Raw genomic sequence first — 27,250 nt, 5'->3', positions numbered from 1 at the left:
TTTAGCAGCATGTTAAACCTTGAAATAAAATGTAAAGATCAAAAAGAGTGTTGGAACAACTGCTGGCACACCCTCATGATGTGGATATGTGTATGTAGGTTTGAAGCAAAAGCAAAATGTTTGTATTAAACCAATGAAGAAAAAGTTGTGAAAGATGATTAATGAAACCAAACTACACACTGGTCTCTGTTGCACAGAGCTCCAGGTATTTTCCAAAATGGCTTTCTTGACGAGTTGACCAGTTTGAAAATGCAAAATGGACACTTCATTAGCCAGTTAAGTGGTTTTTTTTAACAGCTTTTGTCACTTGTAAGTGAATGATTGTTTTTAAAATATATAAGTAGTACAGTACTTTTGCAAATACACAGAATTTAGCGTTGTGGGTTGATCTGTGGGTCACAGTGATTATCAAATAACACAGAATAGCCTTTCATTTTAATTTAATCAATATCTATGGTCTTCCGCCAATTTCACCAGTTCCTTCCTTGTTATAGCAGAATATTATTTATATATTGTTTTCTTGTGAAATCACCGAGGATGCGTGTTGCTTTTATTTTGTAAGCATTAACCGGAAGCGCTTTAAGCCCGAACCTGGTCTCGTGTAATCAAAGTCCGCGAGAAGAGTGAAAACCTGTCATTTTCTGACTTTTAACCGGTCTGCTTCAGCGGCCTTCAAATGCTGTATTGTAACTAGCCTACCAGTTAACACGACTAACAACTGCACGGCGCTTCTCTCGGTTCAGAGTTTAAATGAAAGCTGTAATTCTCGCCGCTGGCTACGGAACCAGGCTACAGAGGGATGTGGTCGCCGACAGCAGCGGGAAGTTCGCTCACCTGGTTGGCACTGCAAAACCGCTGCTGCCGGTGGGACACTGTGCTTTGATATCCCACTGGGTCCATGCCCTGACCGCCTCTGGCGCTGTGGACTGCATTTATGTTGTTGTGAGTAGTTACTACAGTGTAGTCAGTGCAGGGAAGTAACCAGGTCAAGTGCGTTTACTCAAGTATTGTTTTAAATACATTTTAAGGTACCCTACATTTGTGCTACTTTACAGTTAATGAACAACGTCACAACATCAACAGTAATGCTTACTAGGAGCTTTGCATATTAAGATTTTACAAACAAAATGTGATGCATTATTATAAACTCAACCCAGCAGTAGGCTATATAAAGCAGTTAAAATTAGCTCAATAACATTTGTTACCATTATCATATTGTTTACATGTTAATGTATCAATAATGATTTTAATTCTCTTTGTCAGACTGATATTCAGGTCTAATTCTGACCTGAGAATGAATGAGCTCTCCCCATCTCTTTCCACTGTTCTCCCACAGACCAACGCTCTATACCATGCTGCATTTGAAGAGTGGGCTGCACATTTCACAAATGTCAAGATTCTCAGCGATCAGACAAGGAACAATGATGTAAATAAAAGTTTTACAGTTATCGTTTTCACGATCAACACTACTTATGTGGCATGTTTTGGCATCCCCTGACTCAGTAACCTTAAGTCTCATAGTACCAGGCATGTTCCATTGCTGCCATGTCCTTCAGAATTCATTTCTTGTTTAGGTTTCTTTATATCGGCAAGAATAAACCTCTAAATCAAGCTAATGTTCTCATTCCACCAGGAGCGTCTTGGTGCTGTGGCCTGCCTGCAGCTGGCAGTGAAGCACTTTGAGATAGACGACCATGTTGTAGTCATTGGGGGGTATGTTTCTAAATTTACAGTTATCAGTACCACCATGCAGAGTCAGGTCTTAAGAGCTGTGAAATCAAGTCCTGTCCTAACAAGTCCTGACAAACTCATACAACTCTCTCTCTCTCTCTCCCCTATCCTAAACAGTGATACCCTCTTCAAAGAAGATTTTAGCCTCGGTAATGTCTCAGAGAGGTTTTCTGACCTCCAAGCAAAGCATGAGGACAGCTGTCTAGTGCTCTCATACCAGTGCAAAGATGAAGGTGAGTTTTACAGCATCTGCATAGCTAAGTGGCGCTGATGCCTTTAGAACCAGATGTTTTGACTATGACATGACTGGCCACTGAGTAGTTTCACTTAGAAGTTTAGTCTCAAATCTAACCGTATTAAAGCTGCTCAGGAAGTGGGTGAGTCTTATCTTAGGATGCCAATCTTGGCTTTGCTCTTTAGTTCTGTATTGTGTGTCTTTGTCTATAGAAACCCACAAATATGGGATACTGGAAGTAGACGGTGATCTTTGTGTCCTCTGTATGAAAGAAAAACCTCTTCCTTCTGAGACAAAGTCAAGGAGAGCAGTAAGTTCACCATAAACACTATCCAAGGCCTGTCAATGATTTAAAAAAATATTTATGATGGCAAACAACCTTGTAGAAAAAGAGTGTACAAGGACCCAACTGAAAGTGACACTGATAGTCTTGAGAAAAATTATTATTGTGCCGGATGAGCTGACAACCAGATTCCCTGTCCTTACAGTGCAGTTAGATGGTATCAAGACAATAACGCAACTTTTGTTGTGTTTCCTGTCTACTAGAAATCCTCAGCTTTGAAAAGAAACAGTGAATAGTAGCTTAAAGTGCTGAAGCTCAGCTTTAGTTTTACGATGCTAACATCAACATCAGATGAAAAGTGCAAGAACTGTAACCTTTTAAGTCATTTAATTTGAACGGACAAATTAAGCTATCATATTTATTCTTTGATGGTAAATCATTTGCAGTTAATGTTTCTGACACATCAACATCAGCAGACACTTAGTATCTTCCCCAGTGATACTCTTCAGCGCCTGCCATCTTAAATTCTTGGTGGTTTCAGAGGTGTTTTGCCTCCGTTCTGACCTGATCAAGTATAATACACCATTATCACTTGGATTGAGGTCAGGTGATTAACTCAGCTTGTCCAGAACATTCTCATCATCTCACATAAAAACTCTCTTTTGGTTACCTTGACTGCTGAGGATCATTGTTAGATTGTTCTAAAATTTAAAAACATCATGGTTATGTATATTGATTTGTGAAGGACACTGGTATTTTTATGTAATGCCCAACCTTTACAATGCATTTATTTATTTTTGTTCCATTTGTGTTTCAGTGTCCTTGTTTCTATATGTTGTCAAAGAAAAGCCTTCCTCTGCTGGATACCTTCCTTGAGGAAAAGAGGGTAAATTTAATTATCAAAAATCCCACGTGCTATGAGAAAGACAAGAGTAAATTATGCATTTTTTAATTTCACTATTATGCACACCATTATATTTCCATAGGAGGCTCCTATTGAACAGAGGGATGCCCCAGGAAACTTTGTGTCTTGGCTCATTCCAAGGTAATTTCTGCTGGACCCTTGAGGGTCAGGGATCTGGGGTTTAACTCAGCAAAATTATCCAAATAATTTGGTAATCCTGCTTTGTGAGACAGGCAACAAATATGCTTTTTAAATTTATCTGCAAATGTATTTCTCAATAATATCTTTTTTTCTCCCCCTTTCTTTCAGGAAGCCTGTATACGTTCATCAAATTTCTGGGCGTTTTGATGTTGGAAACTTGCCTTCCTATATTGAATGTGACCTTTACTTCAGAGAAAAACTTCAAGATGTCAAGTCCTACATGGTGTAGAGGAGACAGAAATAGATATAAACACCATGTTTATTGTGGAGGGAAAAAAAACTCACCTGAAAAGTGAAATCATGACCAAGAATCTGTAACAGTAAATCAAGAACTGTGGCTGTAAATATTAATTTTATGACTATTTTCTATTACATTTTTTTTCTGTAAAATTCATTACAACCAATTATTTCTCTACCCAGTCAGGAGTCTTGTGCATTTGTCAGAGGCCTTTTCATGGCTGTCCTCCATCTTTGCGATGCGGGAGCCAAACTGCATGGCTCTCTTTGGCAGGACTGCCGATTGGCCGAGGCCAAGCTGTTTCGCTGTCAGTCTCAGGAGGAGTTTCTCCCCGACACCTCGAGGAAGTGACAGATCTGTCTTCTCCCACACAGGCAGAGAATTCAGGTAGCTCACCACGTCCTCGTCCAAGTAGGGAAATCTGCAGATGGAAGAATGATACTGACAGATTGTATTCTCTGAAAACAAACAAACAAATTGCATTAACAATGTCTCCATTGCTCCAGAAATTCTACACAACACACTTTGTATAGAGACTACTTCTTTGGGAAAACAAGTAGTTCCAGTGAAAACTGTTGGCATGTTGCTCACTGTTCATGCACAGGCATTTTCAGTTCTGGCTGATTAGACCCCTGTTCAGGGTGAAGATGGGCAGAACTGTGCAAGGAAATATGCAAGGTAACACCTTGTACCATTAAATAGTAATAAATGTAATGTGTCCCATTGTAGCAGGTGCCCAAAGCAAACATCTGCTCATCTGACTTGGATGGAAACTAATATCAAAAGTAACTCACACACTAAAGTGTTGATTTCTTAAGTATAAACAAAAACTTGACACTATTTTTGTGTTCTTTCATTCTTAGTTTCAATATTTATGACAGGATAAAGCCCATCACAGCCCCTATTTAAGGTTATATCTGTCAGGATGTGGTTGCCAGACTTTATTTCAGCACTGTCACGGCTCTTATACTGTCTGACGTAGTAGTCCTTTTTCACAGCAGACATTTTGACATGTGATAGCAGGAAAAGCACGTGTAATTATTAACATTAACAGCGATTGCCTGTTCCAGAGCCTTTGCTTTTGCCTGCTGGCTTCAATGACATGAATTCCTGGAAACCTTATACGGAATACAGCCATTGTTGAGGTAATTAGATACACATGAATAGAATCAGTATGACGAGGCAAAATGTCTTCTGCAAAAAAGGTCTGTTACCATATTGTGTCTTGTCCTTTTATGTCATGTCCTGCTTCCATTTATTATTTGCCATTTATACTGTGACACTTGTTTTACCACAGCATCAAGCACTTTAAGCACTATAGAGCAATGTGTTTATGAGTGGGTCCGAATTTTGTTTGTATTAGGCATGGAGGCACAGAGGGTGACTCTCGCCACTGGTGTCATGTAATTCCACTGATTAACAGTAGGTGGCAGAAGCACAAAGAAATGAAGCAATGTGCCAACAAAGACAGGAAACACTGATGTAAACAATGTACAAATATTTTTAAACTGTCAGCTTTGCAAATATTTTAGGTGGAGGAAAATGCACTCAACACATTGTTAGACCTTGAGAATATACACAAGACATTTTGGTGAGAGGCAATGACTACAAACACAACTTTTGCTTAATTTAAAGAATCTCCACAGGTTTAGAGGTGATGTGAAAATACTATTTTGTCACTTAAAAACTGGATTCTGGTAACCTGAAGTTGGTATTTAAAACAAGTTCCACACCTACCTAGCCTCCTTCCCATGGTCCCCTATAACTCTGTCGTCTCTTCCCAAATTCCTGGAGGAGATCCTTCCCAGCTCCATGGCTAGTTCCTGGACCAGTCCCTCATGTCCAGACATCTTAAATCGGACTCTGTGTCTGGAGTAACCTGCAAGCTGCTCATCTGCTCCAATTCCTGTCAAAATGACCTGCAGTAGTGAGAAAGAAAAGCAGGTCAATTAGAAGTGTGAAACATCTATTAATTATGACTATTTTTGTTGTATGCTGCAAAGAAGGGCCTAATAAGAAAAAATGCATTTGTGATCAATTATTTGAACAGATTATACCCCCTTCCCTTTGAAAGCTGAATTGTTTTTTACTCGGTATTTACCCTGGTGTAACAGTCCAGGTGACGGTTGCATCAAATCTTGTGCATTTGTTGAAAAGTTAAATAGAGCTCAGAACACTTAGTTCCTGGCAAAGAGGAAAGGTCAAAGTCTGATGATTGTACTTCACCTTTGCGGATGATGTGAAAGGCCTCTGGTCATTGTCCTCCGTGATGAACCCTGTCCCTCTTGCTGCAAACCACACAGCACATCCAATGCTATCATCAAGCACTGTATCCAGCGGATGCACCAAATGACAAATGCGCCCCTGCCGCATTTTCTGCAGCTCCTCCTGCGTTACGTTGATTTCAACAAAATTCCATCTTCTCTCAGGATTCAAGTCTTGTAATTCCTTGAGACCTGCTTTTCCAGTAATTCTGTCTGGGACATCAAAGGGACTGAATGTTTGGGAAGCAGCTCCTGCAGTCTTAGACTCTGTGGGTTTATTCTTGTGCTTTTTGGGTTTCTTTGCAGACTCTTTCTGCTTCTTTGGCTCCTGTAGTTTAAACGCTACATTGAGAAGGTCTATTGGTTGATGAGCAGGTATGTGACGGTCAGCCAAGGCAGCCAGAATCATAGAATCGATACCACCTGAGAAAAGTATGGCAACACTAGCATTGTTATTATTAGGAGGTGAATTGTCTTGCCCCTCAAAAGGCAGAGACTGGACACGTCGCCTTACTGCCTCACTGAGAACATCAATAAGACAGTTCACCTCATCATTTTTGTCTTTGCTTGCGAGCAGCTCCACCAGATCTTTGACAAGTGAATGTGAGTTTGAATGAGCTTCTGTCTCATTTAATGACTTCGGGATGGACATATTAAGAGGGCAAACAGGTGAGGTGAGAACCAGTCCTGATTGGTTCATCACAGCAGTGCAGCCAGGGGGAACAGACTGTGACAGAGTTTCACTGCATATAGAGATGACATCATTTCCTGAGTAAGCCCACGGATAAACCTCAAACGTCACAGAGCCAGCTTCTGCAGCAGCCTTCAAGTCAATCCTATACACACCAACTGCTGGGACTTCTTGCCAAGCAAACTGAGCAGCCCCAGGAGTGTGAGCTGCCACAGAGGACAGGGTCAAAACCTCTGCATCAAATTTCCACAGCAAGCTCCGCCTTCCAAAGAAGTCTCTGCCAAACCAGAGGTAGTCTCCAGCCTTTTGGTAGTAAACAAACCCCCATGGTCCCCTTATCCTGGACAGGACAGACAGAACCTCTGAAGGGCTGCTGCAGGACGATAGCCGCTCAGACAAAACAGCAGTGTCGTTTTCCACTGGCGTCACTGGTAGACCCCCAAAAATCTCCCCATTCCACACCAGGATATTTCCAGTGTTGTCTTGAAGTGGCTGAGGGGTAAGAAGACCTCTCATGTGAAGAACATGGGCAGAGAATAAACACTGATAGCAAGGATTTTTGCCCGTAACTGTCAGATCCTGGCTTGAGTTGGGCCCTCTTCTCTTCAAATGTTCGTAAACTGTTTTGTCCCACTCAAAGTGAGCGGGCGACAGACTCAGCAGACAAAAGATGCCACACATTGTTGCGGTGGAGATCAGTCTCACATATCCTGCAGTTCCTTTTTCATATTATCCAGTTCCTCTGGAGACAGAAAATTTAATCCATTACACTCATCAAATAATGACACAAGATGATCAATATTTACATGCAGCCTAAGTTATTAATCAATAAACAGACACCTGTTAGTTTATCTATCAAAATGATATGAATTCACCCAACTTTGAAGCAGTCAACTTACTTTTGCACGAACCCAGTGTCTGACTTCTGTCTGCCAGGAAGAATATATTACTGTTCCTCTGCTGGATGTAAACTTTCTGGAGGGGGGGGCATACAAAATGGGCAATATGATGTATACAAAAACACATATTTCTGAGGGAAAAAACAATGTAAAAGCAACAATATTTTTCTATGCAAATGCGTCACAGGAAAAACGTGCAACGTTCCTATTCACGTGTAAACAACTCAACAGTTGAACTCCGCTCACCCTGTTTTTCTTCAGATTGGAAAGCTCGTCCACCACAACTTTCTGCTCCTTGATCTGGAAATAAGCAACACGAATTATTTCACTGATCTGATGAAATGGAATTTCTTCAGGCTACAAAACGTTACTAAAAAAGTAACAGCTAGCAGGAAACAGAGCCTTAAGAGTCTGTATATTTGTACACTCACGAAAATGTATGTAGTAGACAACCAACAGATTTCTAATAACATCTATAAATTCAAATTTGCTAACTTACATGTTTACTAGCTAACAGTTGTGCCTCATACATTAGCCACCAGCTACATGTTTTAGCTTAAGATACCTTTTTGTTCAGTTCCTCCTTAAGTGCAGACTGTCCCTCAAAGTTTTCATCGTTATCCCGGTTTTTAGCAGACATTTTGGTCAAAAGGTTCGGTTTGTACTAATTTATTTGAAGTTAGTTAACCTGTGTCAACACATGTTTAGCGTTAGCTTCAGTGAAAGCTCTTCCGGGTGCGGAGGTCGGTCCAGTCCTTACTTTACTGCCCCCTGGAGGCGGAGGGTTTAAACGCACATTATTTTTAGTCCATTGGAGATTCCCTATGGTGGACTATTCCCAATGAAAGATTCGGCAGTCACCACTTTAAAACAAATGGCTACAAAAATGTTTTTATTGGAGTTTACTCGCTCTGTCTTAAATGTCTGATTGAATCCGCAATGCGTAATGAAATTCAAATAGAAGAGAATAGAGGATCTTCCTATCTCCTCCTGCACAAGTTCTTTGTTTGCCTTAGATTCATGTATATCTGTACATGTAGTTGAAAGTGTGTTTGTTTTTATATGAGTTTTCTTTGAGTACATAAAAAATCTTTTATAATAATTATACTTTTAAATCTGCGAAATAACAAATGTTTTGACATTTGTAGCCTAATTTGATTTCCAGAAGTGTAACTCATGTGTCTTGCCTATCTTACCTTTTATCTAATGGTCGAACAGCCAAAACTAAAAGACCTCCACTTAATGGATCTTAAAATGTCCTTCTTCCCTTACTACCATTCTGAAACATCACATTGTAATTAAACCTGTAGATGATTTCAGATAACATCCATGCATGCTACATATCAATCCAAACAAACTCTACACGCACAGTGACAACCTAACATTTACTTTAATCTTCACAGTGACATTCAGTGGTTTCCAGTCAGTACACAGGTGGTAGGGGAATGGATGCCTTCCCAGAGTACACTGGGTGAGAGTCTGGGTACACCATGGACAGGCCATTATCTCAGGGCTAACACATACGGTAAACACATTCACACTCATATTTACATCTCCACAAGACCTGCACACACACAGTGAGAACACACAGTATCAAACACCCAGGACTCTCCACTGTGAGGCAACAGTGCTACCAACTGATTGACCATGCTGCCATATGTTAAGTCTCCAGAAAATGACATTTGACCTGTGCTACTCAGTAGATGTCATATGAGTTTAGTCCTCATGTTGCTGTTTCCACCTTGGCAGAATTATTGACTCAGATGATGGGAGAAATAAGGAAATCACCACGCGATACACACCCCTCTGTGGTGACAGGATATCACAAGGGAGCGTAGGAACAAAAATCTGGAAAGAGCTGCAGACATTTCTGTTGTAGTAACAGTCAGTTCAAAACCCAAGGGTCAGAAGTGATAAAATAAAATCAGTTGTACATTTAAAAAAAAAGACCACAGTCATGCTAGCAGCTCCGTGACCCTGTAATTAGACACACTTTGCTTTGAGCTAAATACTAACAGCAGAATGCTAACATGCTCATGATGACAATGCATTAAAGTGTAAAGGTGGGGCTGATTTAAATTACTTTATGCTCGGTAGCTAGCAAATTTCCCAGTGATAACACCTCGTCCTATCTTATTTTAGCCTATAATAATAAACATAGCCTAATTTATTAATTCATCATATTTTGTGTTGTATAAATAATCTGCAAACAGATTAAATAACCAATTATTGAAGTTATTAAATCACCACCACTGAAACAAAGTACTGGACAAATTTTGACCTGATGGTTAAACTAGAAGAAAAATCAGGATAACCTGTTTTACTAGGCTACAGTTCATCCTGTGGTGAGATTTCAGTGCATGTCTTCAAAATTATTGTCAAGACATTTCAAAACCATAAATGCCAACCTTATGGTGGCGATAGAGGAGAAGTCAGGGGATTACCAAAGTCAGTAGGATTCATCTCTGACCATGAAATGCCATTACCAAATTTCATGGCAATCCGTCCAATAATTGATGAGCTATTTCAGTCTTGACCTAAGAAATCAAACAGAAAATTGGCCATCCCCATGCCACATTAGTTAAATGGAGGGTATAAAATACTCACATCCCCAATCCAGACTTTCCCAACTGGAGCATTCAGGCATTCAAACTAGCAACCTTCCAATCAAACATACCTACTGCTGTCTTTCATTATAATCTCTCAGATTACATAATATAATAGCATTATACATGTATTTTTTAGTGTCTGAGATTCACAGGCCTGGCAGCAGTTGACAACCAGTGAGGAAAAACTACCCCAGATGACACAGATGTTGACCTTGCTCCAGCAGCTGGTCAAGCACCCTTCAAACTTGCAGTGTGACAGACAAACACACCTGTTTGAGGTCTCACATTGGCTTTCTGCCCACTGACCTGCAATGTATTGATCTGAAACAGCTGTCAGGTGTTTACCGTCTCATTCCCTGGAAACAAGGGCTGTCATTTTGGGAAAGGTGGCAAGGCTGTCACAACCAGACAGTGACCTTTGATGTTTATCATTCTCTGGTGGACTGAGAGTAGCTGTCAGGCACACATCAAAGTCTTAGGTGCAGGCAGCGGTATATATCCACAGAAACAATAAGACCACAACATTGTTATGTTCCAAAATGGGTAAAGGTAATAATTATAATCATTATTTCTGGTGTCACTCAGATGGTTGGTAATCTTCCTATGTCCAGCATCGTGAGATTTTGGGAGTCCTCAACAGTCAAGTCATTCCGTCTCAGTTACATTGAAATGCCTGAGTCAAGGGAATTGTTCTTTAATACCTTTTAGCTACCCTGTAACATGGTCTAAGAGTGCAGGACAAAAAACAGAAGCTTCACATGAAGAATTGATGAATAATCTAATCCAACCTCACGTACGCTGTTCTTCAGATGATATTTCACACCCTGCCTCCACCTCTATCCCTTCTTTCGCTGTGGCTTGCGAGTGTCAGACAACTTAAGGCCGCAGGAGATAAGTCATTCTCATATTTTAGTCCTGGAAGTATAAATTTAGCCCATGTAAACACAGCTTGTTGTTCCAGAGCCAGGTTGAAAAGAGATCCCGTCAGGTACAGACATACCAGCAGCTCACATGGCCACAAAATGACACAGCAGCCGACAGACCGCTGATGACGGGTACCTGAGCCTGGCTGACACATTGGCCCACTAATAGTGCGGCTGGTAATCTGTTTGTACCAGCTCAATGTGTGCAGACTTTCAAACAATTGAGAGCTCTCTGTGATCCTTGAATAGATCACAAAGGGTTAGGAGTGCCTTTTGTCATCAGCTTGGCTCAAAATATGTGCCTATGTTACTTGTTAGGGTCAGTTTTGTTCTCTTATGCAATGAGATGGCACAGAGGCGGTGTACGTGTTGCTCTTGGCCAAGAAGACACTAGTGCTTTGTGCATGCTGAAATGTGAAAATAATGAATCTGATTTGTTAGTAGCCCAGCAGTGTGTGATTTCACATACATTCACAGTGATAAAAGCCAAATTATAGTAATAATTACTTATGTAGATAAAGACTTTGTTACAGGGACCATTGCAGTGCTGGTTGGCTGGAACTTAATGTTTTGTATCAATTGAGGCAATAAGATATAATGTGTCAGTTAAGTGCTGGTTGGTGGATTTTATTACTTTTGGACTATTTCCCTGTTTCTTGTCTTAATGCTATGTGTTGTGTTTTTAAACACTTTCTTGTGGTAAATTATTTTAACAATTCATTTTAAAAATTTGATTTGTGGGGGTGACCTGATAGCTGAATGGTGAGGGTGCACACGACATGGCTGTTAGTGCTCTGCGCAGTGAGTCCCCAGTTTGACTCCCAATCCGGCTGGACCTTTGCTCTGCCCATTTTTTCTCTCCCCATTTCCTGTCTCTCTTCACTTTCCTATCAAATAAAGGCAAAAAAAAAACTTCCTTCTCTATACACCTATGCTGTAACAGGGCTGGATATATAATGGTGAAAGTTTATTGGATTAAAATGAAATTAAAATGGAATTTTAAAAAAAAAGCACTTGTCATTTTAGTTGGTTTTGGTCAAAGGTTGGGTGTTTGTTTGTGAGTGTCTTTGTACTTGTCTTTGTGCGTGCTTGGGGAGATTAAGCAGTTGATGGAGTACATTTTTGCTGTCATACTTGAGCTTTCATAACACTGTGCAGATGATTTGAAAAAACTGGAATGAACAGTAGAGAGTGTATCAATCAGTACAATGTTGCAGTGCGAGTGTTGTGAATGAACAGTATGAGGATATGAACAAGACCAAATGTACATCAGTGCCATTTAAAATAAAACTCTTTAGTTTCGCAATATGATATGAAAACCAGACAGAAACAACAGCCACAAGTTGCAGCACACTACTGTACTATAAGTGTTGGCATTATTCGTGACACAGTCAGTCCAATGAAAAACCTTAAACATACCACTTGAGAATAGACATGAGGTTTTAGTGGTGGCACAAAGCAACGGGGTCCCAGTCAGCTGATAAGAGCCTTTTATAGTCCTCTGTACAGTCTCAAGTTTAAAAAAAAAGCATATTAGCAATGTGCTCACTGAGCCAGTGTTTATTACTTTTTATGGATGCGGGCGAAGGAGCTCTCATGAATGCAGCCTGTAATTATAGCTGTGATTCTGTTCTGTTGACATAGGTGGACAAGTGCAAGTCATCCAAATGTATGCTATGATAACAGTTTTTCTCTGTTCACTGCCAAGCTTGATTGCAACAGACTTTTTGATAAACAGCTTCACCAGGCAATAATGGCAGTTTCTGTTGCCAAAATGTTCAAATAGTTCAAGTTTAATTTGTGTGGCATCACACGCAGAGGCAAGTTCAGTTAATCTTTAACTTCTTGCAAATCTTTTTGCTCTCTTAAGCTGTTTGTTTCTTTGAACCACCTTAAGTATGTCTTTCTATATCATCAAAGTCTCAAATGATATTATTGGATTTGGTAAATGTGGTGGAGCTGTGAGAATAAAAGATTTCTCCATTTAAGGTGGAACTGTTTCAGAGTCAGTGAATTGAATTTCTACTAACATTTGCCATAATCAGTGACATAGGTTTGGTGTAACCTAATAAAACCTGCATCTCACTTCCTAAAAAGGACCTTATTGTTGTAACTGGCAACATCTATAGCCTTTATTTTCATATAGTGAGTCAGTGAAGGACAAGGACTGAGTCAAGGACTGTGTGTAAGTACATTTAGCACCTTCTATTTTCTAGTTTCAGTCACTGAATTTTATTGATTGATATTTCATATTAAATCAAATCAAACATTAAATAAAGCTAGAATAAACTACAAAAGTAAAATGTTATTTACGCATTCATGCATCAGTAATAATATTGAAATGTATAATATACTATAACGCTCAGTGCTGTTTCTGCATAACATGTACTTACTTAATACTTCAGTACATTTCTCACGAGCACTCATCTAAATCAGATTAAGAAAGAAGACTTGTAATGGAGTATTTTTATCCTGTAGAATTGTTAGTTTTACCGAGTTAAAGATGTGGTGGAAGTGAGCGAACAAACACACAGACCTGCAACCTCTGATAGGACAATCACAGTAGGCCAAATATATATTCATTCGCTGTAATGAAGCGTTAGGTTATCGTCGTAGAATACATCCTTACGTCTTTGGTCAGGTTTAGATTGAGGTAACTCATTTTTTTTTTTTCTAAAACCATGTGCACCTTGCTTGCAGGTAAACAAGCAGATAAGAGCCAATTCAAACAAAAGCTCACTAACCCCAGTGTAAAGAGGGCTACAGGGGTTTTGTGCGGATATAGTCCGGTTTTTTTTTTTTTTTTTTTTTTTTTTCTTGCATCGCGCGTGCGATAAGAGGAACAGCTTTGTTTTTGACACAATGTAAATAATGGGTGGTCACGTGACACCGTGGGTATATTCGAGGCGGGACGTAAACAGAGCAGCAGAGGAGAGCGAACCGTCCACCGGTGCGGCTGTGAATTCAGCTCCCAGCTTCGTGTTTTTGCGACTAACTAGCCTTTTAGGCTATAGAATTATTTCTTTCCAACTTCAGCTACAGTGATAGCTAAGTTTGGAAAGGAGAAAAGGGGAGAAACGCCGTGTCTTCTTTTTGTTGTGTTTGAGTCGCTGTGGTACCCGGGGCTGACCTCCTTTAGCCTATTTTACAAAAGACAAAAAAAAAAACAAAACAAAAAAACCCGACATTCTCTTGGTTATTTTTGCCATTTGCACAGTTTTAAAATGGATAATTCCGGACCTAAGAAGACATGCTGCGGTAGGTTATGTTTCATTGCATGAAATTAAAAAAAAATAGGTCCCCAGCGGATTCTTCGCATCAAGTAAGGACCACCAATTAACATGTCTCTGACTCTGACAGTTTAACATTTTCTTTACAGAATCTATCCGAGATTTCTTCACCTCAGCCAAATTCCTTATTTACATGGGACATGCTCTGTCAACATGGGTAAGTGGAACACTGAAGCCATAATAATTAGCCACGTTATTGTCTATTTAAATGACACACCATCATATATTTGTAGCCTACATGTTCATCATGATGACAGGCTACATATGAGGCTGTTCTGTGTCAAACTAAATGTAATACAACATTAATGTGTTATCGTTACATTATGTGTTACATTGTAATACTCAATGACATGTTTTCCCTGTGTAGCTTACCACACAATACTGGTCTTTACAAATAGCTCTTGTGTTTAAAAGACAGATTAAACTGAGGAGGATGTTAGTTTTTCAGCCCATGTAAGCAGACAGGGTAGTTACTGTTTATCCAGCACTTAAACTATATTTACTGTCAGCCCCAACCTGGATACATTGAATCAAGCCTTGCACTATAAATAATTCTTTGAATTCCCAGGGTGACCGAATGTGGAACTTTGCCGTTGCTGTTTTCCTGGTAGAGCTGTATGGGAACAGCCTGCTGCTCACAGCCGTGTACGGGCTGGTGGTGGCCGGCTCCGTGCTGCTGCTTGGGGCCATCATTGGGGATTGGGTGGACAGAAACCCCAGACTCAAAGGTAAGGCAGCACATAGCCAAGTATAGCTGTTCTTGATTGATTGTCATTATTTTGTCATGAAAAAAATGTCAAAACTTTGTAGATGCGATCCTGAAAATAGAAGTGTGACGAGTTCCAAGGGACTGGTATCAGAGTGTCACATACAATGTGCATATGTGCACTTGTCCTCGCTCTCTTTCCCAGTTAGATGCACCTCTTGTGAAATGTTATCCAGAGGAATTTGGCAAAGACACTATTAGATTAGATCAGGAAGTGGGGAGTGTATCCAACCATCTTGCGGACGCGCTCGAATGAACTTGTTTATCTGACAAAAATCTGTTGTCTTTGATCAGATTTCTGTCCCTAATGCTCATCGTGGTGTTTCCACAGTGGCCCAGACTTCGTTGCTCGTCCAGAACAGTTGCGTCATCGTGTGCGGGATCCTCCTGATGGTTGTTTTCCAGTTCAAAGAACAGCTTGTGGAGCTCTACAATGGATGGATTCTGGTAAGATCCCCCCCCTGTACTGTCTCTCACACACTTGCTGTTTCACCGTGGTCTGATGATGATTTTCATGCAAAGCATTTTTACCCCTTGTCCTCACGTACAACACTCTGACCCCTGAAACTTGCTTTTACATTTACTGATATGCTATGTTTATGGCCTCTTTCTATCTATGGCCGCATAGCAGCTTTTATAGATGAGTTAAATGAGAGTAATTCACTCCCAGAAGACTGACTGAAATTGATAGAGATTGATAATAATAATAATTACTTAATTGATCTATCAAATAATTTATTTTCTTATTTGATATATGGTACCCAGTATATTTATCTTGTAAATCATTTAATCATAATTTGTGAAATACTGTGAAATAAATTGCATGAGAGGTAATTACACACACATGTCCTCAGCAGCCTTCTGTGGGAAAGAGTTTGTGTCACTGTTTTGCAAGGGGCTTGTTTACACTTGTTGAGCTATGTAACTTCATAAAAGCTCCCTCATCACAAAGATTTGGACCTGATTCTGCAGCTAACCAAGTTTGAGATGCAAAGTTGTATGCTAAGAAGTTTGCTGTTGGTCAAGGTAGACAAATTGGGGTGGTGGGTTCAAACACAAAGCTTTTCTGTCGAGGGGAATGTCTGCAGTGTTGAAAGGGGGGGGGGGGGGGGTTCGCCATGTGAGAGAGTTTAGAGGGGCAGCCAGTGTTGGAGTGTGTATGGAGGTGGAGGCAGGTTGTTGAAACAGGAGATCGAATGTCTTGTTTAAGGCTGTGTAGTCAGCAGGTTCTTCAAGGCCAGTCACATGACAGATGGAGAGAGGGAGGGAGAGAGAGAGAGAGAGAAAGAGAGAGAGAAATGTGGCCTGGCCTGTTGAAGAATGTTGTCTATTCTGACCAGAGCAGCTGCATTACAGTGCACATACAGTTCAACAAACAAAGTAGCTGTGTGTTTCACAAGTAGGTAATTTCTAGACAAAATATTGTACATGTTTTTGTCTTTCAGTACTTCTTTATTGTGGCTGTAGTTGAGGTCACATGTTATATTGGCTGTCACACTCTGTTTTTCACAGAAAGTTATAGATTTTTTTTCCCCCAGGAAGTAATCAATTTCCTTCTAGTTTATGTAAGATGACATGATAGCATTTGATGTTTACTTTTGGTTAAAAAGGATATTGTCATTAAAAAAGATTTGACTTTATACTACATTTATACGTTAAAGGGATAGGCTGGTGTCATTCTGTATTTTCTTCACTGTCAAGTGCATTTATTGGGGACTATGTTATTGGGGACAGTCGTGAATTAATACACATTTGCACCACATCAGTGGTTCCCGGCATGGGGAGATAAATCTAAGGGGTTCCACAAAAGAAATAAGACAGAAAAGCTTCTCATTTTTGTTCACATTTTTAAAAATAATACTTGATACTTAACCCTCCTCAGCCCCATAAGAATCCTTCAAATCAAACAATCTGAAAAAGAAAAAAAAATCAAAAATTTAGTTTGAATAGCTTACAATTAATGACACTATACCAAGAATACTTCTTCATTTATGGGGTCACAAGCTAAAATGGGATAGCTGATACTTGGGGCAGCAAGACAGCATGTGTGGGTCTGAGTGTGTTTGTTCATGGTAAGGACAAAACATGTTATCAAGTGCAACAGTGTAGCATACTGGTGTTTTTTAATAGGCTTTGGACAATACTGGAGCTTTATGGCACAGGGGAATAAGATATACTGTCTTTCTTATCAATTCATTGTCAGTTTGGGTCCTTTAAAAACAGCCCTAGTCTTGTCTTGATAAGATATTTGATAAAATGTTACAAGAACATACAGGTGTAAAAATATCAAATTTTGTTTTTTTAGACCACTTGCTACATTCTGGTCATCAGCATCGCCAACATCGCCAACCTTGCCAGCACGGCGACATCCATCACCATCCAGAGGGACTGGGTTGTGGTTGTGGCAGGTCAGGACAGCAGCAAGTTGGCAGGTTAGTGTTTGCTTCGCTTGCAGCGGTCTTATCATCGAATATAGGCCTCACATGACCTGTTATCAGATCTGCTCAGTGGGGCAAACTTTGAATCCTTGATGCTGACTCACTCTCATTTTCACCTTTTATATCCCTGCAGTTTCCTCTGATTGTTATAAGCTATTTAAAAGATTTGCTCACATGATGGAAAACATTCTCAGCATTTATGAACTTGGTGACCCTTATCAATGTGCTGTGCTTGTACTGTCATTCTAGTAAAAGCTGCTAACATATGAATGTGTAAAACCTACCACAAATATGAGGACTACAATGGGACCACTATTTGATCACATTTCCTATTCATTCACCAAGTTAATATTGACCTACACCTCTTGTATCTAACAGACATGAATGCCACAGTGCGGATTATTGACCAGCTGACCAACATCCTAGCTCCCATGCTGGTGGGCCAGATAATGGCCTTTGGCTCCCATTTCATTGGCTGCGGCTTCATCTCTGGCTGGAACTTGTGCTCCATGTGTCTGGAGTACGCACTGCTGTGGAAGGTCTATCAGAAGACGCCAGCATTGGCCACAAAAGCCGGACAAAAGGAGCAGCAGCAGGAGCTCAAACAGCTCAGTCCCCCAAAAGGTAGCTGTGTTATATCATGTGAAACAAAAATCATGGTAGAGGGTTGCAATTCTGTTTTAACAAGCGTCTTATTTAACAGGGAGAGTTTTGGGCATGGTTGGTGATTTGTGCCTAATATAACTGAATCTCTCCATCCTACTGCCCTTTTGTAGACTTGGAGAATGGCCAGAGTCCTGAGGAGTCTTCTCAGCCACTGATGAATGAAACCTCAGTTGTGGCCAAGCCTGACTCTCCCAAGCAGCATGGCTGTTGCTACCAAGTGACTGAACCTCTGCGCACCTTGAAGGCTGGCTGGGTTGCGTACTACAACCAGAACATCTTCTTCGCCGGCATGTCTCTGGCTTTCCTCTACATGACAGTGCTGGGCTTCGACTGCATCACCACAGGCTATGCCTATACACAGGGCCTCAATGGCTCAGTGCTCAGCCTGCTGATGGGGGCTTCAGCCGTGTCGGGCATCTGCGGCACCGTTGCCTTCACTTGGGTTCGCAAGAAGTGCGGCTTGATCCGCACAGGTTTCATCTCGGGCGTGGCTCAGCTGTCCTGCCTCATGCTGTGCGTAGTCTCCGTCTTCACTCCTGGGAGCCCCTTTGACCTCAGCGTCTCACCCTTCCAGGACCTTTACACTCACTTGATTGGAGAGAGTACCCTGCCCGAGGCCGACCACAGCCTCACCAGCATTCTCACCGGTGGGAACACCACTACTGTTGCACCGGCTGAAGAGCAACCACCTCTGCAGTCCTACATGTCTGTTAGTCTGCTGTTTGCCGGCGTCATTGCTGCTAGAGTTGGTGAGTAAAGCAGTTCCCCTTGTTTTTTTCCCCCCATTTCTGTGTGGTTATCTCAATACTTTTGTTTTAGAGTAGAGAAGTAGTTCCAAAGTGCAAATCTTCATTGACTGCCTCTGAGGTAAATGGTGCAAAGTCTAAGTTGAGGTTTTATTTGAAAGGAAATTAGAGTGTGTTGGAATTTGTGTCCATGCTTTGTTGGCATGTTCACTTCCTTTCATAAGATAATAAAAGGCTGTTTTCCAAAGTATGACTTCCTAAAGGTCACTCTATCATGTATCAGCAGGTCCACAGGTTGAACTTTTTCATAAGTCACCGGAATTTCACACCAAACCTCTACGCATCTCTCAGAGCAATATCTGCAACCTTTGATGCCAATAATATGGACTGATAATTTCCCCTACAGCTACTGTGGCTGTAAAAGTAAAATTAGGACTGACTGTTGATCTCTGTCATGCAGGTCTGTGGTCTTTTGACCTGACAGTGACCCAGCTCATCCAGGAGAATGTGATCGAATCTGAGCGAGGTGTGATCAACGGTGTCCAGAACTCCATGAATTACCTCTTAGACCTGCTGCACTTCATCATGGTGATTCTGGCTCCAAACCCGGAGGCCTTCGGCCTGCTGGTCATCATCTCTGTCTCCTTTGTGGCCATGGGTCACATCATGTACTTTAGGTTTGCCTTCAAGAGCCTGGGTAGCCGCCTCTTCCTCTGCTGCTCGCCGGAGCAGAAGGTGGAGACGGTAGACAGCCCCTCACTTCCTACCACCGTCTAACTCCATTAAAGAGACTCTGTCCTGGGTACATATTTCTCAAGCCTTACCCTAACCCTGTATCTCTTTTATCTAACTAACATCATGGCTTTTTGCTGAAAAAATGCTACTGCTAACATAGAAAGGTAACTTAACATGCTATGCATAGCCATTAATAAAGCATTTATCATTGGCAGAGGGAGGTGAGTAGAAAGCTTACAGTCATAGAAAACTAATCCAAAGTAAAATCTTAGACAAGGCTGGGTTTCTCTAACTTTTTAACTCCAGGAGTCAAATGGGAGCCTCAGCTTTTCATCTATGTGCCCATGCTCCTGAACACATACACGTACTGTCAAACAAGGATCCATCACTTGTAGGCTCGTGAGCCCATTTTGGGTCTTGTTAAAGAAACCAGGGGATAAAGCACTGTAAAATATACTCCTCCTAACAGCCTGGATCTAGCTGTAAAGATTTGTAAAAGGTGCTTCAGCTAACAAAAGGGCAAAACCAGGGAGAAACGTTGCAGGGAAGCAGGCACTGAGGCTTGAATTAAGGGGAGCAACTGTCTGATATCCTTAAAGACAGAGCATCCCTACGTTTTCAACACTTGCCTTTCAGTGATGTCACTGGTGCTGTAGCTGTGTTTGATAGCTGTTCTCTGATAGCCTCCTCTTGGTTGTGTCAGCTTACATATACATGTATGATGAGCAGGTTGTGGATGTCTTCTTCTGGAAGAAGATGAACTTTATGAATCCCAAAGGGGAAAACTTTACATCTGATCAAACACAAAACTGGGATCTAGTCTCTTTAATGCGTGCTGATAATGGTTATTCAATTAACTGTATTTATTCAGGAAATAGAGACGGTGGTTTTTATAATAACTGTATCATCAGTATTGTGTTGTGCGCTCATGATTGTGCCATAAGGTACAAATGAGAAATTCTATGCACCCTTGTCAACAGTTATCTCAGTTACCAAAGTCAGAGTCCATATGCGGCATAAAAGGAAGTGAGGGAATCCAATCCTGTTCTGAAGCATTCCAAATATATATTTTTGCATCAGGTGACAGCAGTGTAGGTTCACTAATGCTTTCATATAACCCTAGAATATCTGAATATTTCTAACCCACTCTGAGATTGTACTTTAATTTTGTTTTTCTGGTAATAGATAGATTAATTTTGTCACCTTTTAATTTTTTATGTTTTGAGTTCTCTTGAGTGATTTTTCAATCATGATTGTTGTTACACAGGCACTTTAAGTGATCAACATCTGTCATTACATCCGATGCATGATCAGGTATTTGATCAATATTTTTGCACAAGGCTTAAGTCCCGACTCCCCCCAAAACACCCCTGCACAATTTTATTTCAATCACTTATAGCCTCTCAGTCAGTGTGTTCAGGCGCTGTGGGAGGATTGTGGTTCAAAAAGGCACATGTTGCAACTCTCTGCACCACATGTTCATGAGGAAATCCTGCAATAGCCCTTGTGGAAAAGTCTGAATACACCCCAAGTTTACCTCGAGGGAGTTTGGTCAGCGTTCCTCGATCTGATCTCAGTTTACCGCTTCAGACTGCCAACAAACCCAGGACCTGGACTCAGTCAGGATTTTTTCTCGTACTGCTCTAAGCTTCAACAGAGGAGGAAACATTTAACTCAAGTCAAAGTTTCGTCTTCTGTCTTATGTTGACATCTTTGACTTTACAGGACTAGTGTAGAAAAATATTACCTTACAAAAATAAGTAGCATTTTTGCATGTCATTTTCTGTAAAGTGATCAATTGATCAGACATTGTCAACAGTTAAAAATCACAGGCATTGGAAGTAGCTTTGCTTTAAACATCCCAAACAAAGTAACTATAATGTAGCTGTAACTACTTCCCTTCTATCTTCAGTAATTTCTGATGCCTTACTATAAACTAGTCTTGACCGCTGTTAAACGCACACATGTGGCTACATCAAGAATTAGTAGCCACACCTCACCTATGAAAAAACCAGCCTGTGTTGCCAAAATCTAGGTAATAGTGGATGGAAATATTTTGGTTGGAAACAGAGGTAGCCACAGCAGATGTAGGAGAACAGAAGGCTACTTTTCAGCAGTGCATTCCCATGAACCCTGGTAGAACAAGTGGTGCTGAGTCAGGATGTCTGCAGGTGTGCCATGAGGTGCAGACACATTGAGAATGGAGCTTAATATTTATCCACCCGGGTTTAATTCAACCTCAAACTCAGTCTGGGCATGAGAACAAAACCTGCTCTTACAACGGTCGGTCTGCCCATTCAGGAATATCACATATAAACACATAAACCTTATATTTTTAATGTAAATAAGTGGTTATTCAGTTTAAACTTACATAAATATACAATTGCAAAATGTAAAAAAAAAATATATTGTGTATACTGTGTCATGCTGTTTGTCTGAAAACTTTTTTTTTTTTTTTTTTACGTTTTATATACCTAGTGTTTGCATTTGTCAAATTGAGGTTTCTTAAAGATTTTGGAAATTTGTGTATAAAGCAATTACTATATTTCATTTCAGTACATCTGTATCATACTGCTTCAATCTGACAATATATATCTCTGTGTATATATTTACATATATATATATACATATATAACAGTGTTATAGTTCAATAGGCAAAAACATTAAATCATAAAAGAATCAAATTCATTTTATGTAATAATAGCACTCCACTTGAGGACATCGGTACTGCTTGTATTGCATGAGGTCTCTTGAATAAAGAAAACCTTTACAATCACCTGCCTATTTCTTTGCTATCATTTGCACAGCCTTATGTTCGCAGGGTTTCTTAGTTGCTTCTCTTCTTGGGTTTGGCTGCTGCTGTGTGAGGTCACATACCACAGAAGAGTTAGCAGCTAATTTCCTCCCTAGAATCTATTTTCTTTCAGGCAGCCAGTGTTAAACTGACTGACTTTAAGCTGAACTGGATGATCTGGGCTTGCATGCCTGCTGAAAAGACAAAGAGTGACCTGGTTTTGTACAACACAAGCGACAGACGGGCTGGGCCTGAGACTTGTTAGTAGGCTCTGATTCTGCCTTTTGTGATTATTTTATCATTTTGTGGCATTTTAGCATTTTAATACTTGGTGTGTTTATATATTTTATATTTGGCTCACCTATTAAAACCATGGTCATATTGTGATGCTCATATCAGTAGTTCACATAACAGTAAATACTAATTCAACTGCTAATCAGAAAGGCAGCTAATGAATACAATAGCACCTTAAGGCTGTTTCTGCTTGTCAAATGTTCTGTTGCAACATCAGACACCATTTATAGAAATATCTCAGATTTTGACAACCCTTTTATTTCATTTCTTACCATATAAAGGATCACCCAGTTTACCTTAATAGGATTATTCCATTTTGAACAACAGTAATAACAGTTCCTCATACTTGAATAATTGCATACTTTGAGAGGGACAAGGTTGCTGACTGTAGCAAGTCCAATGTCTACAGACAGGAATTGGGACACAAGATAAGTGAACTCTTGGAGATATCGCTTCCTCTTTATGTATAAGATCAGTAGTGTCTTAAATAACAAGCACTTACTGAATGACAGAATACATTTGTATGTTTGGTCAGCATCTCTTGCTAAGGCTTTGCATTCACGTTTTACTGAAGCCAAGGTTTCCTAAAAATAAATAAATAAATAAAATAATGTCAAAAGTGAGATCAGAAATAATATTTAACATGTAACACTGCTGATTGAGAAAGTCAGGTGTGAGATGCTTGAACACTGCTTCAATTTCAGTCATTTAAGTTACAGCTCTGTAGTGAGGCACATTTATTACACATGACTGCATTTGCTCCAAACACAATCTCTTGCTTAGTTTTATGCAGGCCATTAAGGAATAGTTTGACAAATATGCATATTGGCTTCCTTACTGAGAATTAGATGAGAAGATTGAGACCACTCAGGCCTTTTTGTTAAATCTGAAGCTACAGCCTGCTAGTTAGCTTAGCTTAGCCAAAACAACTGGAAACAAGGGGAAACAGCTAGCCTAGCTCTGAGCACAGATAACAAAATTTTTAAACTAGCACCTTAAAATGAAAAGTTGGTTTTATTGGGGATGCCATCACAGCACCCAGCCAAAAAATTGTCCAGCACATTACCCACCATAAAACCATAACCATAATTTTTTTTTTTTTTTTTTTACAAATTAGACTAATTATATTGCATGCTAATTAGTGGACTGAAGGTGCAGGTATGCTAATCTTTTGTCACCTTTGGACATTGCTGGGTTAGCGGTTTCCAAATAAACAAATTCTTCTTTAACTATCAGCTTCATATTTATTGTACAATCACAGGACATTACCAATCTTCTAATCTAAGTTTCAGCATGAAAGCAAAAAGCATCTTTCCAAAATGCAGAGCTGTTTCCATCCATCCATCCATTTTCTTACGCTTATCTTGAGTCAGGTTGTGGTGGCAGCAGACAGCTCCTCCTAGCGGATCCCTATGTGTTCTCAAGCCAGATAGCATATGTAATGGGTCTGCACCAGGGTCTACACCAGGGTCTCCTCCCAGTTGGATGTGCCTGGAAAACCTCCAAAGGAAGGTGCCCAGGAGGCATCCTAATGAGATGCCTGAACCACCTCACGTGGCTCCTTTCAACAGGAAGGAGCAGCAGCTCTCCAAGCTCTTCACTTTGTCTCTAAGGCTAAGCCTAGACACTCTACAGAGGACCTTACAGAGGAATCTCCATTCCACTGCTTGTTTTTGTAATTTCATTCTTTCAGTCACTACCATAGGTGAGGGTTCGAACATGGATTGACTGGAAAATAGAGAACTTTGCCTTCTGGCTCTGACCTTCCTCTTCACCACAACTATTTGGTACAATATCCACATTACCGCAGATACTGCACCAATCTGTGTCAATCTCCCACTCCTGATCCTACTGTCACCCATGAACAAAATCCAGAGGTACTTGAATTCCTTCACATGGGGCAGCAACGCTGGGTTTGGTTTCCTAGCAGAGAACCATGACCTCAGACCAGGGGGTGCTGAATTTCATCCCAACTGATTCACACTCAGCTGCAAAGTGCCCTAGTACATACTGAAGATGTTGGTCTGACTAAGCCAACAAAACCACATCATCTGCAAATAGCAGTTATGCAGTTCTGAGGTTTCCAAAGCAGACACTCTCCTCATGTCAGCTGCCCCTTGAGATCCTGTCCAAGAATAACAGGCTCAGACACAGGGGACATCCTTGGCGGAGTCCAACACCCACTGAAAACTCCCATGACCCCCATAGCACCCTGGAGTAAACTTTCCCAAGGGGCAGGTTGCACATTAATCAGAGGGCCAGCGGTTCAATCCCCAGCTCCTCCAAATTGCCCCTGAAGCATTAGTGTGTGAATAGATAAATGTGACCTGTAGTGTAAAGTGCCTTGAGAGGTGGATATGACTACAGAAGTGCTGTGTTTACCATTTACCATTTCAGGGTGAATCTGATCCACAGCTGGCATCTTGAGGAGCTTCCTGACTGTTACTTCCTGTTACCTCTGCCAGGGATATGGGTGAGGCTTCCCCTGCGTCTTCAGATTTAGCCTCCTCCACAGAGGGTATGTTGGTTCAAGTTTAGGAGCTCCTAAAAATTCTCTTTCCACCACTCAACAATATCCTCAGTCCAGGTCAGCAGTTCTCCATACCAGGAAGATGGCATTCCATGTCTGCAGAACCAGTCTGCAATGCCAGACGTCTGTGCACCTGGGTCCCTGCCTTTGCCTGCCACCCCAGCCTTCTAGGCACCCAACACCAGTGCCAATCCCTATGGGTGGTGGGCCCATGGGGCAGCTCCATGTAATTTCTTCAGACTGAGCCCAACCAGACCCCCATGATTCAAGGTCCGGCCAGCTCCCCTCCCAGTTCTGACTCCAGAAGGGGCCTAATCTGGATGAGGTACTCAAGCTCTGATATTGCTGTCACTGGAGTATGTAAATTACTTTCAGTCTTGCCTCACTTCAGGGAACAATTTGCTTATTCAGACCCTACCAGGGGCTATTGCACCTGACAACACAGCTCTCAGCATCACCAAGACACATGGACCCCTCCCCCATGTTAAGGTGACAAGTCTTGGAGGGGTCAAGGTGTTTCTTTAAGCTAAAAAGATATTCTAGTTTTTTGTTGTTTTTTTTATAGGTTTTTTACTCTAGCTTTTACTTCTCCCTCAATGTTATGTTCCTTGCTCAAGGGTAAATGTAAAGGAAAATTAGACTGTAAAACTGTTACAAAGTTCCACAGATAAATCAGATTCCAGTGATGAATCAAAGCTATTTCCCCTCCCTTTCATTTCACAGAAAGTTTATCATTTGTACAAGGCTGTTTTTTTTTTTCACATTTACTGGATCTGCTTTACAACCCTAGCTCATATCAAGTCAATAAAAGTGACAGATAAACAGTTTAGAATGTGGTAAGGATATATAGGGTGACTCGAATGTAGAGATCATGATGAGACATGACCAATTTGTCCTTCATTTTTGGAGGCATAGGGCCAGCTGGAGCACCTGACAGAGAAAGGAACTGAAAAATGCTGAGATGAAAACATGCTGTTTTATTCGACCACTTAAACAGTAGGACAGCTTACTCAGGACTTCGGGTTTTGTTACTCAAGTTTCAAGGGTCTGCTGCTTCCAGCCTGATTTTACAGCACTGATAACATGATAATTCAAGGTCCAAGAAAAGTTTACAGTTCAAGCTTTCCAAGAAAGCAACGTGTAACTGTAAAACCAAATATCATGGGCAAAATCATAGGCATCAATTCAAACAAGATATCATGATTGCATAATTTGGTCTTTTTTTTAAAACATGAATTTGGCCTCCCATGTTAATCCTGATCAGTTTTGAAACACAGGCTGGCTAGATGTGTGTCGTAGTTCACCAGCTTATACAACAATGTGAGAAACGTCATGTAACCTTCAATAGTCTGCTCAACTATATGTCACAGCACTGACTATGGAAAAAGGCTGAGGTTGGACTCTGGAAGACACACTGATGTTGTGTATGAGAGTGAGGGATGAGGCAAGATCACTGGGGCCAGAAGCTTTAAGAGAGTTACATATTTTTATTAGCTTTTAAAGGGTAGAAAAACTGCAAATAGATGTACATGCATTCAATGTCTATAAAAAGTTGTCACCAAGCTCTTTGTCTGTGTTTTAACTTTGATTCATAGTGGATGTAATTCAGTATTTGACAGAAGAAAAACAGAAAACAAAAATCTTTAATGCACAAGTAAAAAACTAATCTCAAAATAAATGATAGCATAATTATTTAAACCCTTTTCTTTGACCAGCAATTTCCAATAAAGAGTACATATACTCAAAGAGGTAATTCTGAAGTTACAACAAGATAAGGTACAGATTCTTCATTAGAAAAGTAAAAATACCTATGTAAAAGTAATCTATAAATAGTTCAAATGGCCAGCTTCTGCCACTCTAAGTCAAAGTTGTATGAATACAAATTTGATGTAAGAGCTTCTTAACTGTGGAACACCCTTCCAACTGAAATAAGAAACTGTACCTCTTACCACACCATCACTATGTCTCAAGGCCTGGCTTTTGAACAGTCAGATGTGGAGATTATTCATCGAC

General features: G+C 40.5%; 4 protein-coding genes across 5 annotated transcripts; 2 read left to right on the top strand and 2 right to left on the bottom strand.

The window, feature by feature from the left end:
- Positions 1-562: 562 nt before the first annotated feature.
- Positions 563-3,773, top strand: zgc:136439 (uncharacterized protein LOC678627 homolog). 2 transcript variants are annotated; one of them, XM_018696716.2, is made up of 8 exons: positions 563-864; positions 1,337-1,426; positions 1,634-1,713; positions 1,849-1,964; positions 2,179-2,276; positions 3,067-3,135; positions 3,236-3,294; positions 3,463-3,773. In XM_018696716.2, the coding sequence occupies exons 1-8, from the start codon at positions 751-753 to the stop codon at positions 3,581-3,583; spliced, it is 747 nt and encodes a 248-aa protein (XP_018552232.1). In that variant the 5' UTR covers positions 563-750; the 3' UTR covers positions 3,584-3,773. The 2 variants fall into 2 exon arrangements, with proteins under 2 accessions (XP_018552232.1, XP_018552231.1); XM_018696715.2 differs by having other exon boundaries at positions 565-942.
- Positions 3,596-7,228, bottom strand: asnsd1 (asparagine synthetase domain containing 1). Its single transcript, XM_018696714.2, has 3 exons — positions 5,819-7,228; positions 5,330-5,511; positions 3,596-4,013 (listed from the first exon to the last, which is right to left on the bottom strand). The coding sequence occupies exons 1-3, from the start codon at positions 7,226-7,228 to the stop codon at positions 3,767-3,769; spliced, it is 1,839 nt and encodes a 612-aa protein (XP_018552230.1). The 3' UTR covers positions 3,596-3,766.
- On the bottom strand, positions 7,140-8,209 carry LOC127142788 (ASNSD1 upstream open reading frame protein). The gene is made up of 4 exons (XM_051072780.1): positions 8,012-8,209; positions 7,693-7,746; positions 7,447-7,522; positions 7,140-7,289 (listed from the first exon to the last, which is right to left on the bottom strand). Exons 1-4 carry the CDS (start codon positions 8,084-8,086, stop codon positions 7,249-7,251), a joined length of 246 nt encoding a protein of 81 aa, XP_050928737.1. The 5' UTR covers positions 8,087-8,209; the 3' UTR covers positions 7,140-7,248.
- A 5,679-nt stretch (positions 8,210-13,888) lies between these two features.
- slc40a1 (solute carrier family 40 member 1) lies at positions 13,889-22,395 on the top strand. The gene is made up of 8 exons (XM_018696700.2): positions 13,889-14,236; positions 14,358-14,425; positions 14,837-14,996; positions 15,366-15,481; positions 17,340-17,466; positions 17,851-18,096; positions 18,249-18,887; positions 19,345-22,395. Exons 1-8 carry the CDS (start codon positions 14,203-14,205, stop codon positions 19,659-19,661), a joined length of 1,707 nt encoding a protein of 568 aa, XP_018552216.1. The 5' UTR covers positions 13,889-14,202; the 3' UTR covers positions 19,662-22,395.
- The last annotated feature ends 4,855 nt before the right edge of the window (positions 22,396-27,250 follow it).

This window comes from Lates calcarifer, linkage group LG1 (genome assembly GCF_001640805.2).
Source record: "Lates calcarifer isolate ASB-BC8 linkage group LG1, TLL_Latcal_v3, whole genome shotgun sequence".
In the NCBI taxonomy this organism is placed as follows: Eukaryota; Metazoa; Chordata; class Actinopteri; family Centropomidae; genus Lates; species Lates calcarifer.
Note: the sequence above shows the minus strand (reverse complement) of the source record. Positions and strands in the feature narration are given on the sequence as shown.

Coding starts and splice junctions, on each gene's coding strand:
- asnsd1 (XM_018696714.2), bottom strand. CDS start 7,228: ATGTGTGGCATCTTTTGTCTGCTGAGTCTGTCGCCCGCTCACTTTGAG. Junction 5,512..5,818: donor CTTTCACATCATCCGCAAAG/GTGAAGTACAAT, acceptor TCACTACTGCAG/GTCATTTTGACAGGAATTGG. Junction 4,014..5,329: donor GACCATGGGAAGGAGGCTAG/GTAGGTGTGGAA, acceptor TTCCATCTGCAG/ATTTCCCTACTTGGACGAGG.
- slc40a1 (XM_018696700.2), top strand. CDS start 14,203: ATGGATAATTCCGGACCTAAGAAGACATGCTGCG. Junction 14,426..14,836: donor GACATGCTCTGTCAACATGG/GTAAGTGGAACA, acceptor TTGAATTCCCAG/GGTGACCGAATGTGGAACTT. Junction 18,888..19,344: donor CGTCATTGCTGCTAGAGTTG/GTGAGTAAAGCA, acceptor TCTGTCATGCAG/GTCTGTGGTCTTTTGACCTG.
- zgc:136439 (XM_018696715.2), top strand. CDS start 751: ATGAAAGCTGTAATTCTCGCCGCTGGCTACGGAACCAGGCTACAGAGG. Junction 1,714..1,848: donor CATGTTGTAGTCATTGGGGG/GTATGTTTCTAA, acceptor TATCCTAAACAG/TGATACCCTCTTCAAAGAAG. Junction 1,965..2,178: donor ATACCAGTGCAAAGATGAAG/GTGAGTTTTACA, acceptor CTTTGTCTATAG/AAACCCACAAATATGGGATA.
- LOC127142788 (XM_051072780.1), bottom strand. CDS start 8,086: ATGTCTGCTAAAAACCGGGATAACGATGAAAACTTTGAGGGACAGTCT. Junction 7,523..7,692: donor CCAATCTGAAGAAAAACAGG/GTGAGCGGAGTT, acceptor CCCCCCCTCCAG/AAAGTTTACATCCAGCAGAG. Junction 7,290..7,446: donor GACACTGGGTTCGTGCAAAA/GTAAGTTGACTG, acceptor TTCTGTCTCCAG/AGGAACTGGATAATATGAAA.